The sequence below is a fragment of the Aspergillus fischeri genome, genomic scaffold (genome assembly GCF_000149645.3).
Source record: "Aspergillus fischeri NRRL 181 1099437636266 genomic scaffold, whole genome shotgun sequence".
NCBI classification, from domain to species: Eukaryota; Fungi; Ascomycota; class Eurotiomycetes; order Eurotiales; family Aspergillaceae; genus Aspergillus; species Aspergillus fischeri.
In genome coordinates, this window is record NW_001509760.1 from 2,925,105 (window position 1) to 2,941,355 (window position 16,251).

At 51.3% G+C, this 16,251-nt stretch overlaps 7 protein-coding genes across 7 annotated transcripts, besides 1 other annotated feature; 5 read left to right on the forward strand and 2 right to left on the reverse strand.

The window, feature by feature from the left end:
- Positions 1-168: 168 nt before the first annotated feature.
- NFIA_057020 (putative MFS transporter) lies at positions 169-1,676 on the forward strand (the record flags this gene model as incomplete). The annotated part of the gene is made up of 5 exons (XM_001258249.1): positions 169-352; positions 461-606; positions 659-718; positions 774-1,028; positions 1,080-1,676. 5 exons carry the CDS (start codon positions 169-171, stop codon positions 1,674-1,676), a joined length of 1,242 nt encoding a protein of 413 aa, XP_001258250.1.
- Positions 1,677-2,211: 535 nt separating this feature from the next.
- Positions 2,212-4,008, forward strand: NFIA_057030 (putative histidine acid phosphatase; the record flags this gene model as incomplete). The annotated part of the gene is made up of 8 exons (XM_001258250.1): positions 2,212-2,320; positions 2,379-2,512; positions 2,560-2,678; positions 2,734-2,841; positions 2,894-3,264; positions 3,340-3,569; positions 3,619-3,739; positions 3,785-4,008. The coding sequence occupies 8 exons, from the start codon at positions 2,212-2,214 to the stop codon at positions 4,006-4,008; spliced, it is 1,416 nt and encodes a 471-aa protein (XP_001258251.1).
- A 277-nt stretch (positions 4,009-4,285) lies between these two features.
- On the reverse strand, positions 4,286-6,138 carry NFIA_057040 (acyl-CoA synthetase; the record flags this gene model as incomplete). Its single annotated transcript, XM_001258251.1, has 3 exons — positions 4,286-5,655; positions 5,713-6,014; positions 6,107-6,138. The coding sequence occupies 3 exons, from the start codon at positions 6,136-6,138 to the stop codon at positions 4,286-4,288; spliced, it is 1,704 nt and encodes a 567-aa protein (XP_001258252.1).
- Positions 6,139-6,273: 135 nt separating this feature from the next.
- Positions 6,274-6,297: a microsatellite.
- A 562-nt stretch (positions 6,298-6,859) lies between these two features.
- On the forward strand, positions 6,860-9,186 carry NFIA_057050 (putative ABC transporter; the record flags this gene model as incomplete). The annotated part of the gene is made up of 2 exons (XM_001258252.1): positions 6,860-7,595; positions 7,652-9,186. The coding sequence occupies 2 exons, from the start codon at positions 6,860-6,862 to the stop codon at positions 9,184-9,186; spliced, it is 2,271 nt and encodes a 756-aa protein (XP_001258253.1).
- A 794-nt stretch (positions 9,187-9,980) lies between these two features.
- NFIA_057060 (exocyst subunit EXO84) lies at positions 9,981-12,176 on the reverse strand (the record flags this gene model as incomplete). Its single annotated transcript, XM_001258253.1, has 3 exons — positions 9,981-10,377; positions 10,437-11,712; positions 11,786-12,176. The coding sequence occupies 3 exons, from the start codon at positions 12,174-12,176 to the stop codon at positions 9,981-9,983; spliced, it is 2,064 nt and encodes a 687-aa protein (XP_001258254.1).
- Positions 12,177-12,536: 360 nt separating this feature from the next.
- On the forward strand, positions 12,537-13,174 carry NFIA_057070 (TOM complex receptor protein TOM20; the record flags this gene model as incomplete). The annotated part of the gene is made up of 3 exons (XM_001258254.1): positions 12,537-12,594; positions 12,656-12,901; positions 12,969-13,174. The coding sequence occupies 3 exons, from the start codon at positions 12,537-12,539 to the stop codon at positions 13,172-13,174; spliced, it is 510 nt and encodes a 169-aa protein (XP_001258255.1).
- Positions 13,175-14,325: 1,151 nt separating this feature from the next.
- On the forward strand, positions 14,326-16,024 carry gel2 (1,3-beta-glucanosyltransferase gel2; the record flags this gene model as incomplete). Its single annotated transcript, XM_001258255.1, has 5 exons — positions 14,326-14,334; positions 14,423-14,553; positions 14,628-14,727; positions 14,783-15,067; positions 15,122-16,024. The coding sequence occupies 5 exons, from the start codon at positions 14,326-14,328 to the stop codon at positions 16,022-16,024; spliced, it is 1,428 nt and encodes a 475-aa protein (XP_001258256.1).
- Between the last annotated feature and the right edge of the window lie 227 nt (positions 16,025-16,251).

The following is a 16,251-nucleotide window of genomic DNA, read 5'->3' on the forward strand; positions in this document are numbered from 1 at the left end:
TCTGTCGTTTCAAGCCAAAAAGAATTATCGAATGCTTATTCAAAGCTTCTAGTTGGCAACGCTCGCTTGGAGGGTATGGCTACGGATATTGGGATGAGTGCGTGGCGTTGTTCACGATTATTCGCATGATCTGATGCTGATGACCAGTGTGGTTTTAAAGCGGGCAACATGTACCTTACAGGTCTCACACTCTACTTCATTGGTTACGTCGCTTTCGAGGTCCCTTCCAATATCGTGCTAAAGAGAACTACGCCTCGGATATGGCTCCCCACACTCACATTGCTCTGGGGCATCGTTGCCACACTTCTTGGAGTTGTCCAGAATTACGCTGGATACCTGACATCACGGACAGGTAAATTGATAAACATTGCATACGTTCAAAAGAAGTGCTGACTCGAAAGGGGCCCATGTCTCAAGGGGCCTTGTAGTCCGTTGAGGCGTGGCGCTTCGACATCTGTAGCCCTGGGGATTGCCGAAAGTGGACTGTTTCCGGGCGTCGTCTTCTATCTTTCTATGTGGTATAAGCGAAATGAGCAGCACTATCGCGTGGCCCTCTTCTTCAGCGCTGCATCGCTTGCTGGTGCTTTTGGAGGCATTCTTGCCTGGGTTCGTACAACGCAAACCAGAGGAAAAGTGACGTCCCGTTGACCATCTGCAGGGTATTGCGCATATGCGTGGTGTTGGTGGTTACAATGGCTGGAGATGGATCTTTATATTGGTACGGCGAGATACCAAGCGTTCTTAAACGATGATTTAAGCTAACTAGCTCGAAGGAAGGACTGGCGACTGTTGTCATGTCCATCGTCGCTTATTTCTGGGTCTACAATTACCCTGCAACTGCAGAGTTCTTGACAGACAAGGAGCGCGCGTTCATCCAATTCCGCCTGAAGAACGATAGCGATGCCACTCGGGACGAAAGGTTCAGTTGGACGGCAGTGTTTGATGCGTTCAAAGATGTTAAGGTTTGGTTGTACGGGCTCTGCTTTCACACGATGTCTCTGCCCTTGTACACATTATCACTGTTCATGGTAAGATGCGTCGACACCATAGACTATGTCGCTATCTGATAATGAATGTAGCCCACGATCATCAAGGAATTGGGTTATTCGGCTGCCAAGGCCCAGCTGCTTACTGTTCCTCCTTATGCCTTGGGATTCACTCTGACAATCATCGTCGCAATCCTCTCTGAACGCACTCGGCGCCGCGCACCATTCATCATTGGCTCGACCACGTTCGCCTGCATCGGATACATCCTTCTTCTCACTTCAAAAAGAGCGTCCGTATGCTACGCTGGGGTCTTCTTCGCCGCTGGCGGCATCTACCCTTCGGTGGCCATCGTGCTGTCTTGGCCGGCCAACAACGTCTCCGGGCAAACCAAACGCGCTATAGCCAACGCGATGCAGATCTCGATCGGGAACTTAGGAGCTGTAATGGGCACGCAACTCTATCGGACTGAAAGCAGTCCGCGCTACTATGTTGGCCATGGATTTGCATTAGGGTACCTCCTTGCGAATATCGTTGTGGTTAGTGTCCTGTGGGCTGTGCTCAATCGGGAGAACATCGATAAGGCCAAGCAGAGAGAGGCAAAGGGCATAACTGCAATTATCGGAGATATTGGGGATGCAGGAAGCGATTTCCAGGGCGACAGAGACTCTCGGTGGATTTTCCAGACTTGACGAATGCTTATTAAAGGCAACGGCATTCCCTTCGTGCTCGGAGTGGGTGTACGGTTCGGTTCATCTTGGTCGATTGCCATGGCAAGCGTCCAGTGCGTTATCTCGAGTATCTGTAACCTCTTGTCTCCTAGAAACGCGAAATTAGTTAATTTAATGCTCTAAGGAGATAGATTAATCGCATTGTGTAGTGCCTTGGCTGGCTCAACGGCCACTCGACGCACGTGGCGGATCTGCTGTAGGTGAACGGCCTGCCGAGTCAACACTCCGCAGTCTAGGCACTTCCTCGTCTCACCACCGTCGAACAATCAACCGATACAACCGAGACATCACCTTCGGCTACAGAGAACTGGTGGAGACAGTTGGCTCGCGATGGCTCGAATTTGTCCGTCTTCGACGCTTGTGTTCCAGGAGGATGTTGTTGGATATCTTAAATGCCGCGAGTCGCACCATGGAGGCTGTTGTAAATGTCTCACAGCCAGATATCTTCTCTTCTTTACATTATCTCAATTGAGTTTCAAACTCACAAAATCAGAGAATGAGACGGACTCTTCAGGCTCTTTGGCTTCTCAGCCTGGGCTATGCAACCTCAGTCCATGCTTTGGAGCCCCTTGAACATCTGGGAGCTAACTCTCCATGGTTCGCTGGTATGTTCTTTTCCTGAAACAATGTTATTTTCTTATACTGATCTTCTTATCTGAACAGGACCTAATGTCAATAAGATCTCGTCTGACGTTCCAGATCAATGCTCCGTCGATCAGGCGATCTACGTTGTCCGCCATGGCAGCAGATATCCTGATCCTGGTGCCTATGCACAGTGGCAAGCGCTGTACAATTCTGTACGTTCCCTCGGCATCGTAGCGTCGCTCAATTGCTAAGTTTCTAGTTCCAATCCGCGAAATTCAAAGCCTCTGGGTCATTGAGCTTTACCTCCGATTGGGCTCCGGTGTTGAGAAACCCTGATCAGCAGATAGCGCAAGTATCCCTTACTGGGTACAAGGAATTGTGAGTATTTTCTGTCAGCCATCACTTTTGAAGAGCAATGCTGATACGCTCATAGGTACAATCTTGGAGTTGATCTTCGGTTTCGGTACCCTTCATTCTACGAAGACAATACGCCATTCTTGCTGTGGGCGAACGACTATAAGCGCACTATTGACTCTGCTAGGTATTCCACAGAACCTCTATCTGCAAAACTAGACTCTCCTAATCTTTGGCAGGCTCTTTGCTCGTGGCTACCTCGGACCCAACTCCACCTACGGCGACATCTATGTCGTTAATCCGGACGTTGCAGCAGCCACTGGCAACTCTCTTGCGACATCCGACATGTGTCCTAACTTCAAGGACACCAGCGGAGGCACCTATGCCTCGACGTGGGACAAGATTTATCTGCCATCCATCACCAAAAGACTCAACAAGAAGATCTCTGGTAACCTCACTCTAACCGATGACCAAGTCTCGATTTTCCCGTACCTCTGTGGTTTCGAAACCCAGATTACCGGCAGCAGGAGCCCCTGGTGCGATGTCTTCACGCCTAACGAAATCCTTCAGTACGAATACCGTCAGGATCTTCGTTACTACTACGGTACGGGTGAGTGATCCCTATACGAATAGTACAAAGAGACGGGATGGGACGAACAGCCGCTGAATCCACTCTCTATTTCAGGCCCCGGCGCAGGGAAGAACATGACCGTCATGCTCCCCGTCCTCCAGGGCATCGTCAACCTGCTCGAGGACGGCCCATCGGCGACAGCAAACACGACCACCGGCACGAGCAAGCTCCCTCCTCTCGTCGTCGCCTTCACGCACGACAACCAGATCAACGAGCTCGCCTCCCTCCTAGGCGTCTTCGACGAGCAGGAACCCCTTGCCGCACATAAAATGGATAAGAAAAGGGTATGCTAGCCTTTCCCTTACCAAACTCAACTCTAACGGTTGCCGGTAGATCTACGTCAGCACTCGTGTAAACCCTATGCGGGGGACCATCGCCTTCGAGCGTCTCAACTGCACATCCGACGGCAAGAACTCGGTTAATGTCCGTATCCGCCTGAATGACGCTGTCTATCGTAAGTTTGTCCCGTTGCATCTGCCAGCGTATAATATTCCTGCAGTGAGGCTAACGTCCATAGCCGTTCCATCTTGCCGCTCTGGACCTGGACACAGCTGCCCGCTCGACCAGTATACCGCGCTGGTGGCCAAGAAGAGGGAGCAGTACGGTTCCTTTGCGTCGGTATGTGGCCTTTCCGAGGGCAATGTTACCACCGCCACTTCGGACGGAGCTGTGACTTTCTTCAATGACTTGACCCTTCCTTTCTTGAGTGTTGTCAAGCCTTGATCTGATTCACTTGCCTGGTTACTTTTGTCTTGTAACATCTATATTCATTATACAGTCCTTACTGGTTCTATTGTGGATTTACCATGTATAGTACTCCATAATTTATGGCATTTCACCCGCACAGGACTCTCTTTTGCAGATGGTACATGAGAGGGTATAGCTAGTGTAGAGTAGTGAAGACACTATCGAGGCTTCCAGTTTTTATCAAGGAACAGTTATATAGAAGGCTGTGACTCATGGCGCTTATTATATGGTGCAGTCCAGTCATGATTCCAGATCAAGCCTTATCAGGCCAGTATTTCTGTACGATCATCTTCTTGTTCACCTTACCCATCGCATTGCGCTCAATGCTGTCCACGACCTTCAGCACCGTTGGAATCTTGTAAGGGGCCATCTCCTGCTTAAGTTGCGCACGAAGGCTCAGAAGGTCCAGCGGCTCAGTCTGCAGTTCCGTCAGTTCATGTTTTGCGAGAGACGTGCTCGAGACAGGCAAATATCTCACCCCAGGCCGTTGCTTGACAACAGCAGCGACTCGCTGGCCCCATTCCTCGTCCGCCAGGCCCACAACCGCAACTTCCTCAATGGCATCCAAGCCCAGCATCTTCCGTTCCACCTCTAGGGCCGAGATCTTGTACCCGCCGGACTTGATCAGGTCGACCGACGCCCGGCCTTGGATGAAGTATGCGCCGGAATCATCGCGCCGTGCGACATCCCCCGTCTTGTACCATCCGTCTGCAGTGAACTCCCTGGCTGTCGCGTCGGGCTGTTGCCAGTATTCGAGGAAGACGTTATCCCCTTTGATCTCGATCATGCCGTCCTCGTTCGCTGTTTCGATGATTGCGCCCGTTTCCTTGTCGGCCAGCCGAACCTGTACGCCAGGCAGAGGCCAGCCGACGCTGCCGTCTATGCGCTTGTCGACGTCCAGCCCACAACTGAGCGCCATGCCGATCTCGGTCATGCCGTATCGCTCCAGAAGGATCTGGCCTGTGATTGCGGCGAACTTGGTCTTGATAGGGGTAGGGAGCGCCGCGGAACCGCTTACGACGAGCCTCAAGGCGTTGGCGCCACTTCGCGCGGCGGCTTCCTTGTCTGTGCCGCGTATGTTGGCCTCGAAGTAATCGATCAATCGAGAGTATATCGTCGGAACTGCCATGAACATCGTGGAGGAGCCCTGATCCTGCCACCGGCTCCATATGACTTGCGGGTCGAATTTCGGGTGCATCTCGACCGTAGCTCCGCTGAGGAAACTAGCTGTTAGGCCGTTGATGATCCCATGGACGTGATGAAGCGGTAGGACATGGATGAGGTGGTCAGACGGGCTGTACTTCCACGCTTCAACGAGACATCTCGCTTGGAAAGTGATGTTCTTGTGTGTGGTGACGCAACCTTTGGGTTTTGAGGTGGTACCAGATGTATAGATCATCAGCGCCCTTCGATCCAGGGAGGAGACAGGGCTGAACGTAGGCAGAGAATACGATGAGAGATCGTTTTTCGCATGGAAAGACTGGAGAATCATGAATGGTACATCCTTGGCTATTGACTCACGTAGCGGCTCCTTGAACCTGTCGAATGCAGGGTGCAGAATGACCAAGGATGGGTCAGAGTCGTCTATGGTGTAAAGTAATTCCTTGACCGGGTGGGTTGTACCTTTGATTGGCACTTGATATTAGTAGTCTTACGACAGTCAACGGTTACAAAACGTACAGAGGGGCACACAAACGCCGCCAGCAGCCCAGATAGCCCACTGGGTGACAACATAATCGTATCCATTCGAGACCAGGAAGGCGATGCGTCTTTCTTCCAGATCTTTCAGCCTCAATTCCTCGAGAATGATCTTTTTCAACGCTGCCGTATCCACTAACAGCTGCGTGTAGCTGAATTGCTCCCCCTTGGCCGCGTCTATCACTGCAACTTTCCCCGCATTGTGCTGCGAGACTTTCTGTGCCTCGAGAAATAAGGGGAGTGAGGGAATTGAATCTAATGGAGAGACTTCTTGTGACTCCGAACTGCTTGAATAAAAGTCAGAGTCGACCGATGGAAAAAGTGACAAATATAGTGATCTATAACAAGCTGAGGGGCGGACCTTCACTTGACATACCGGCCATTGGTGGTGGAGGGGTCAACAGTCATGTTATCTTACGTCTCTCGAAGAGGGGGTATGATAAAGGCCGCGATTCAGGGGATTCAAGAGAGGAAAACTTCAAGAAAGTACCACCCGGTGAGGGACATTCGGGAATTCCGAAGATCGCTTTCCCAGTCACCCACTCCGTACGTCCGTACGTCCGTACGTGCATTGAATATCAAGTGAGGGGAGTTGATCTTAGCCGACGCTTATCGGAGTTCGGTCGTCATCCAGCGAGAGAGAGATGGGTATGTCGGACGGGGCTGAAATGGATAAAGACATCTCAAACAGTGCAAAATTGTACATTACAGCATGTTGGCAAGGATTGCTGAGCTAGAAAGTTTTTGGTAACTACCGGTTTTATCATTTGGCCTCGGTATCAGGAAGATCGGAATAGTCGCAGTCGAGGAAAGTCGTCCTATTCTGCCATTATTTCACATGCATGCGTAAGGTGTAGGTGTCCAATCTTTCTCAAGTCCATAGTGCTATCAAGTCGCCTCCGATTGCGCACTCGAATTCTTTTTGATTTGTTTGTTGATTTGCATTGTTTTCTGTTTGCCGTCAAATACCTCTGGTACTTCCGCATACTTGAGAGTGATCACGTGCCCAGGCTCGGGGATTGCAGCCTCGGAGTTAAGGCCGACCACGAGCGAACTCGGAGATCAGCAGTCATCGTCATTCAAGCCGAATGCGACGGCTCCTTGAGGGAGCGACAACAATTTGAGGAATATGCTGCTCAGACGATCAATATCGCGCTCCTGCCACTTCAGACGGTCGAGTTTTATCCGCATTGCTCGCCATGGCTCCTCCTTGGCACCTCCGCTAATTCGCATCCAAGATGGAACTTTTTACGAAAACTATCCTACTTCCGACGATGCGGTCAAAGGCCGTAACCGCCCTCTCTTCCAAAACTTAAATTTCGTCCTACCTTCGAAGCCAACTCCTTCTCCTACCGAGGGCAAGGAAAGTCTACAACATTGGGCTGTGATCGGTTCGTTGGGAAGAACCCAGCTGCTTGATATCCTCCGCGGCCAGTACATCTGTCTCCCGCCCACCGCTCGCAGTTATCCTTTCCTTCTCACGGACGAGATCACGGCCAAAGATCCTCGGTTACGGTTTGTGGGGAATGCAATTCAATACATTGGATTCAGCGGGGAGGGTTCAGAGGCAATTGGTGGCACTCGGGGCGCGTACCTGAGTGCTCGGTATGAGAGTCTTCGGGAAGAAACCGACTGGACTGTTCGCCAGTATCTTCGGGGTCAAACCTCCCTAAATCCCTTAGAGGGAGAGGAGGATGGAACAATCCGAAATGAGGAGTTGTTGACGCAGGTTATCACCGACTTACGCTTAGGCGAGCTGCTCGACATGCCTGTTGCCAATCTGAGCAATGGCCAAACAAGGCGTGCGCGGATCGCAAAGGCCCTCCTCACTGAGCCAGAGCTGTTACTGCTTGATGAACCTTTCAGTAAGTCACTGTCCATAACAAGTGAACATATGAGAAGGGTGTTGACATCCCCTTAGTGGGCCTCGATCCAGCTACAGTTCGGAGTATTTCCGGTCTTCTCGAACGCCTAGCAATGAAGGCCTCGCCAAGATTGATCCTCGCCTTGAGGCCGCAGGACAATCTTCCGGATTGGATCACTCACATCCTTCTTCTCGGGAATTCCAACCAGATCCTGTTCCAGGGCACAAGGTCGGAAGCGGACAAAGTCAAGCGCGTCTGGAAGCATCTTACAAAGAAGGGCAGGAGGTCCCCAACACTCAGTGAAGAGGAACAAAAGATACTGCAGGACGCTCGAAAGGATATGGAGTCGGGCTTTCTGGATCAACAACTGCTCTGGGATCTCAATCTTATCGAAACTAGCTCGGGTCAAAACACTGCAGTGACTACTCGTGGGGGAGAGCCGCTGATCGAGATGGAAGGTGTTCGTGTGCAATACGGCGACAAGGTCGTCCTTGGCGGATGGGAGCAAACGGTCAGCGATCAGAAAAAGGAGGGACTGCATTGGACCGTTCGTCGCGGCCAGCGTTGGGTGGTACTTGGGGCCAATGGTTCAGGGAAAACCACATTATTATCCTTGATTACATCGGACCATCCACAAACCTACGCTTTGCCGATCAAGGTCTTTGGGCGCTCGCGTTTGCCCGAGGCGGGCAAGCCGGGCATTTCGATCTTTGAGCTTCAATCGCGCCTTGGTCACTCGTCTCCCGAAATTCATGCTTTCTTTCCCCGGCAACTTAGCATTCGCCAGGCCGTCGAGTCTGCCTTTGCCGAAACATTCCTTGCCAAGCCGACTTTGGATCACGAACGAGACTTGGACGTAAGTGCAGCGCTGAGGTTCTTCAAAGCCGAATTAGACCCAGATGCAGCCGTCACATCTCAACAGAAACCACCTGGTGTGAATTACCGCGCGATGGACTTATTCCCCAATATCGGACAACTCAAAACTACCAAGAATCGCGATTTCGTGCCGACAGACTATGATGTCGAGTATGCCGACTCTGTACAGTTCGGAGAACTCAGCACTGCCCAGCAACGCCTCGTGCTCTTCATTCGTGCATTGATCCACAAGCCCGACATCATTATCCTTGACGAGCCTTTCTCCAACATGTCTGCGTCCCTCAGAGACAAGTGTATCCACTTCCTCGAGGCCGGTGAGATGCGCGGCAATCTCAAAACCTCCATCACGAGGCGCGCAGCAAGCACAGAGGCTACGTGGCTCAAGGGCTCCAACGTCAAGCCTAGTGAAGTACGGCACCGAGGCCTATCCGAGGACCAGGCTCTCATCATGATTAGCCACGTTAAGGAGGAAATTCCTGACAGCGTCCGGTACTATATGCGTCTTCCGTCCGATCCCGGCGACGGAGGCGAGCCACTTGACTTCCGGTTTGGGGTTCTACAACGGGGCAGTGTTATGAGTGACCCCGAGATTTGGGATCTGGCATGGTCTCCTCCGTCGGCGTTCGATAAAGCAGCCAAGCCAGTACAGCAGAAAAAATATTCCGCTAAGAATGGGCGCCATGACGAGAATATCTATGAATGGTACACGATATAAAACGCATTGACTAGTGATGATAGACATAGACATAGTCTATAGAGCATACCTCACATGTACATTAGTTCTCTACATCTAGCGAAATCCTAACTCAGGCCCTCTGTGTACAAAAGCACTGGTTCAAATAGTACCTACTCTGTTTGCCAACAATCAATATTTACAGCTTCCCACCGCCCATTTCTAGTCTATCTTCCGAAGCACTGATAGTGTCTTGCTGGATCATGCTACAGATGAGTCCATCTTCCCACGAAATTCCTATTCTCCCTGAGCCAACCAGAGATTCCTTAAACGCGGGCTACCTTTGACCACACTAGGTACGTACTTGACTCGGACCAAACGGTGTCTATCCCCATTCCCCAGACCAATCTGAATGCATTGACAGCCCCGATCATAAGCTAGATACAAGGAGCGGGTCGACCTTGGACAGTCTAGAATCTTCAGGCGCGAGGGGGCTTAATGCTCATTAATCAGGCCAAACGTATGAGAGATCCTAGCCGGGAATCCAGTGTAGTATAGTTCCTATTGGTCCTATAACACATTCAGCTACGGTCAGAGCACCCAGCAAATACCCGGTGAACTCGCTTTTTGATCGGTATTGCAGCTACCGAAGGTAATGGGGAATAGATAGAAGTTTCTTCCAACGGTTTCCTGAATTTGCGGAATGATTTAAGAATCTTGGTTTTGCAGACATGAATTATTACTCATGTTTAAGTCTGATCGAAATTTAAATGAAAATACCCAGAGCGCAGCTCGCAGAAAAGAATCGCTAATAGCTTGAACTCCGGATACTCTTATCAAAAAGCATGGTCCCGTGCAGCATCTGCCAGCCCCGAAATGAGAGACTCCGACCGAGTCATTTGTGGCTTCTCGCCACCATCATCATGCAGATCCAAACCCTTGGCAACAAGGTCGGCGAAGTCTACACCGACTTCGGCCAAGGAGTCGGCATGCTCGTGTACAATATCGATGCATTTCTGCCAGACAGTCGTGCCTCGCTGTACGCTGCTGAGCTGCCGGGTGAGAAGGGCATTGAATCCGTCCAAGTGGTGTTTGGCCCACTTGATGCAGGCACTTGTCATAACAGCCGGGAAGCATTGCTGGTAGATGTTGATTGTGTTCTTGATCAAGGTGAAATAGACGTAGGAAACCTGGAATATATAGAGGGGGAGATCACCCTCGAAGACACATGCCCTATATCCCTCTCCATTAGTCCTAAATTCAAGCTTGGGGCCTTGGCGATAAAGACTTACCGGACCCGTTTGGAGATCACATCGGATCGAGCTTTCAAGTAAGCCTCCCGAGCCTGATCCTCAAAACCTAGACGAGTGAGCCAGGTAACGTTGGTCTTGGTGGCATTCAAGAACGAATGAGTGTCAGCCAATGCTCGTGATAAGACACTGGCCAGCTTTGCCGCGCGTTCATTGACCTTGCTGTTGATGATCTGCTGCGCAACTGAGTTCCCCTTCAAGCCCCTGGCTAATTTCCTAAGCCGCTCAATGCCAGAAACTGCTTCTTCGAAACGTTGAAGGGCGATATCGATGTCGAGTTCATCCACTTGCCCATCCACCCATCGAAGATTCTGCTGCTTTCCATCAACATCAATGCGAACTTCGGGCTTGTCGCGGGAAGCGTCTGAAGCATTGAGATCCGACTTTTGAGAAACGGAATGTCTGACGCCTGCATAGCCAAATCCATCAGTGGGCTTAGTCGCCGTGTCTGACTCGGACCGCAGTGTTCGCCGAAGGTCCTCCACCGCTTTTCGAAAAGTCGCAAGAAGCTCGCCCTTGTCGGAACTATCCCGCTTGTCGTGACGATACGTGAAAGTCTTTGAGCCTACTCGGACATTGATTGCGTTTGCAATGCCCCGCTCTTCGGCCTCTTCCCGGGCTGCCCCAGTGCCCATGTTGGCCCCGAGGTCAATCATGTCAACATCTTGCAGCGGCCAACACTCCTCGGCAACAAGTTTCGTCGGAACCGGCCCTCGATGGTTGGGGTTGCTTTGGTCAACCCGCTTTCGCTTTTTCGCAGCCACCAATAGATGGTCGCTCAGAAGCACGATGTGAACAGGGCGCCTAGGCTTCCACGTGGCCGAGTCCAGCTCGACCCACTGCCCTGTCTCCATCACAATATGCCGGCCTGGAGCTACAGGCAAGAACTTTTGCGATCCTTCCACCGTCTTCCATAGTGTTTGAAGCTGGACATTCCACATGCTTTCGAGATTGGCTACTGAACTGCGATTCGCGTTGCGCTTCGGTACCCAGTCATCCGCCGTCGGTGACATAGGATTGGGCGCATTTCCAATAGCTGTCTGGCCCAGAGCAGTGGTGAGTTCCGCCATCAGAGTTCGAAGCGTCCGCATCTCGCCTTTGAGCTTCTCCGCCTCCTTACTGATCTTGATGAACTGGGTGCGATTCTGGTACACATTCTGCTGAAGGTCGGTGGACGTTCTGTTTCTCACTTTCCGTAGATTGTTTTGATACTCTTCGATTTCTTCTTCCGTAGCATTGGCGAGCAGGTTTGCTACATCTACAAGTTGGCATGCCGGATTAGCCTACATGAGTTCTGCCCAGAACGGTAGCTAAGCTTCACAGCGACTCACATCTGTCTACCGGCAAACTTGGATCCCTCAATGCATTCAAATCAACTTGCGGCGGCCCGGAGGAGTCCGACGACGGCTTTTTGCTGGCTTCCGGAGGACCCAATCCGCCATAGTTGCTTGCCGCCGCAGGGAGACCAGGGACAGGGGGGGCGCTGGCATCGAATTCCGGAGCTTGATTGAATCGCGTCGAGTATCTCCGTTTTACTAGATCTGAGGTCGCGCCATTCGTAGGGATTCGCTCACGAGACACTGACTGAGAGATATTGTTTCCCTGGCCCGAATCGGTACTCTTGTTGTTAGGTGGAAGCGGTCCGGATATGGGCTTTGGAGCACTGATTTGAGGACGAGCACGGCGCGTTCTACTTCGGAGGGTCAACCCGCGACTCTCCATATTCGCGGACTGAAACGTTCAGTACGCGGTCAGATCGATTAGATAATAAGCTATGAAAAAACTGAGGAAAAGCGCAAGCTTTGCAACATGACGAGCTGATTGTCATAGGTAGCTGTCCCGTTGGGCGCTCAAGCGGGACAGAAACCCCGAGCTGGAACAACAATGATCCCGCGCTTCAAAATTATCGCGGCTGCCCGGTTACAAGCTCAAGACGGGCGTCACCAAAACTTCCAGTCGTCAAAGGGAATACCTTGCCATCCCTTGTTGGAACTACGAGAGGTTGCTTAATTCTCTTTTTACTTCTCCGATTGTATTCTATCCTTTTAAATTTAATTAAAACCCTCCTCTCTCCGCACCAACATGAAGACCTCAACTTTGGTGGCCGCTTCTGCCGGCACCATCTTGACTGGCCTCTTGGGTAAGTGCCGAGGAAATCCATCGACCGCATCTATTCCGATCAAAGTTGACTCATCCGCTAGCCTACGCCGTATACTTTGACCACAAGAGACAGACCGATCCGGAGTTCCGCAGAAGCTTGAAGAGAAACAACCGTCGACTTGCGCGTGCTGTGAAGGAGGAAGCAGAAGCCCAGGGTGCTATGCAGCGGGAAGCCATCAAGAAGGCTGTTCAGCAGGCCAAGGATGAAGGTTTCCCAACGGACTTGGAAGAGAAGGAGGCCTATTTCATGGGTCAAGTTGCTCGCGGAGAGTCTCTGTGTGCCGAAGGTATGATCAACATCTCAAGTCATCAGGGTCAACAACACGAAGTCCGCTCACACACCTTCGCATATAGGCTCCGACCAGATTGAAGCTGCCCTATGCTTCTACAAGGCTCTCAAGGTCTACCCTCAGCCCAAGGACCTGATCTCGATATATGACAAGACCGTCCCTAAGGATGTGTTGGAGATCTTGGCCGAAATGGTCGCCATGGACGCCGGTCTCAAATTGGGTTCTTTCACTGGCGAGGGTGGCAGTGCTGACAATCACGGCGTCGAATAAATGTCATAAGAAAGCAGCCCTCCACAGTACTTTACCCTCCGCGTCTCCGTCATTTCGCCTTTTCCCGCAATAGGAGTCTTGGCCTTTGTTTCTTGAGCTTCCGGTCCACGCTGGGCCGCGGCCTGGTCACTTCTCTAGACTGACCTATCTGATTCTCCAGTCATCAAATACCTCTCTCACGTGGCGCTCGCAACAATCTCCACTACTTGTGACCTTTCTTCATCCACCCCCTGTACATTTGCATTGTGTCTTGGTCGCCGATGTGGCGGACCATCTTGGTATTTCTCGGCGCCATGACTTTTCGTTCTATTTATGTGTATTTCTCCCCTTTCGCCTATCATCGGTCTCCTTGGCCCCGGCCCTGGCCAGACACCACATTTCGCTGGGTGGCTGAGCCCCGGTAGTTCCTCTGTCTCCGAATCCTCCGTTACGATGGGTCTGCTTTGGGTTGTATTTTAGAAGGATCAGTAGTTCTAGCAGGGTGAAAAAGACGGTCTTTGAAGAAAAAGCAAAATTCGGTTAGCTGTTGTTTTGTCTTTGAGGTTGTAACTCATTCGAATGAATGCAGCCAGATTCTACAGAGGACGACCTAAGAACATCCAAGACGAATTTGTATGGTGTCTGACTCTTTAGGATCATGGAAAGGCCCAATCCCAGTCTCTGTAACCCAGTCTGACCCTTGAAGTGAGACGCTGGCGCAGTGGATGCGCCGGACTACTGTTAGCGCCGCTTGGCTGCACTGTTTCACTCTCACGATGCTCCACTGTCCTTCATTGTGCCATTCGTGCCCAGCTTTTAGCCTTGATAAATCGTCTAATTTCACTCCTGGGCGCTGATAATTACTCTTGGCCCTATCTGTTTCCCAAATGAAGATCTTGCTCAGTCCTCTTCCCCTTACTACTCCCTTTTTCCCTTCTGTTCCTTCGTTCTCGAATCCTTTCTCCTTGTCGCGTTGGTTATATCTTTCAATCGCCACGATCTCTTCCTTCTGTTCTGTTTACACGCCTCCCTAACTTCAGTCATTCTTTTGAAGACCCTTGAACCCTTTAACTAAGCCCCTCTTTTTGCTCCGGCACTCCCTGTAAAAGGGTCCATCCAATCGTTCAGCACCTAATCCACATCGGGTCAATATTATTCTACCACGTTCAAACATGCTTCCGGTTCGTCACACATAAATTTCCAATAGTCTCATTATATCGTTCTTGCGCTGTTTGATCTCTTGGTTGATATACTGAGAATGATTCGCAGACTTACGTTCGACTTTTCACGGCAGTCTGCGCTCTCGCGACCACTGCCAGCGCCGTCGTTCCCATTGAGGTCAAGGGAAAGGACTTTGTGAACAGTGAAACCGGTGCTCGGTTCCAGATCTTGGGTGTCGAGTAAGAATTTACTCTCTGCGATGCTCGACCATTTGAAGGCGGAATTGTTGATTGTCCGTTCTCCTTTCCAACAGCTACCAGCCCGGCGGTTCCTCTGGCTTCACCAAGGACAAAGACCCTCTCAGCGATCCTGATGCATGCTTGCGGGACGCCGCTCTCATGCAGCGTTTGGGCGTAAGATTCACTGTTTTCCTGAGCAAATTTTAGTGCTTTACTTATGCGAAAACAGGTTAACACCATCCGTATCTACAACTTGTCGCCGAGTCTCAACCACGACGAGTGCGCATCCATCTTCAACGCAGCTGGTATCTACATGATCCTGGATGTCAACTCGCCTCTGTATGGCGGATACCTCGACAGAACCGACCCTGAAAGCACCTACAACGATGTCTATTTCCAGCAGGTCTTTGGTGTCGTCGAAGCGTTCAAGAACTTCCCCAACACCCTGGCCTTCTTCGCCGGAAACGAGGTCATCAACGAGCAGAGTGTCAAGCACGTTCCCACTTACGTCCGGGTATGTCATCCATCCCAACAACTTACGATTGCCTGTCCGCTGACACTTTCGTAGGCAATTCAGCGTGACATGAAGGATTACATCGCAAAGAACCTTAACCGCAGCATTCCTGTTGGCTACTCTGCTGCCGATATCCGTCCCATCCTCCTGGACACCCTCAACTACTTCATGTGCGCTGACGACGCCAATTCCCAATCGGACTTCTTCGGCCTCAACTCCTACTCGTGGTGCGGCAACTCGTCCTACACCAAGAGCGGCTACGATGTCCTCACCAAGGACTTCGCCGACGCCTCTATCCCCGTCTTCTTCTCCGAGTACGGCTGCAACGAAGTCCAGCCCCGTTACTTCACCGAAGTGGGGGCCCTCTACGGCCAGGAAATGACCCAGTCCTTCTCCGGCGGTCTCGTCTACGAATACACCCAGGAGGAGAACGACTACGGTCTCGTCCAGATCAACGACAACGGCACCGTCTCGCTCCTCGTCGACTATGATAACCTCATGGCGCAGTACAACAAGCTCGACATGACCCGCATCCAAGCCTCCAACACAACCCAGACCTCCGCCAAGCCCCCCAAGTGCGACTCCTCCCTCATCACCAACTCCACTTTCACCGACTCCTTCGATCTGCCCAAGAGACCCTCCAAGGTCCAGACTATGATCGACAAAGGCCTCTCCGACGCTAACACCGGCAAGCTCGTCGAGGTTAAGAGTACCGACATCAAGCAGAAGATCTACAACGCCAACGGCGAGGAGATCACCGGCATCAAGCTGAATATCCTGGCTAGCGGCGAGTCCAATACCCCCGGTGCTCACAGCTCCGGCTCTACTTCTGGCTCTTCCGGCTCCGGCAGCAGCTCGTCTTCCGGCTCTGACAAGGAGGGTGCCGCGGGCACGATTTCCGTGCCCTTCGTTGGCCTCCTGTCTGCGGCCTCGTTCATGGCGTTCTTCATGCTGTAATCGATTAATATTCTTGTCTCCTGGTTTGTATTCTTCCGCTAAATATTTGAGAACATTTTTGTCTTCGTCCAGGCGGTCCTGTAACCTCGCCGCTGCTTGGGGCTTTCAAACACAGTATATTCTTGTGCAGAACATATAGATCAAGCTCTGATATAGTTTGCTTATAAGACTTGGCTTTATTCTTGTCGCTAGACGCTTTGTTACCTGATATGGAAATTTCATGAATT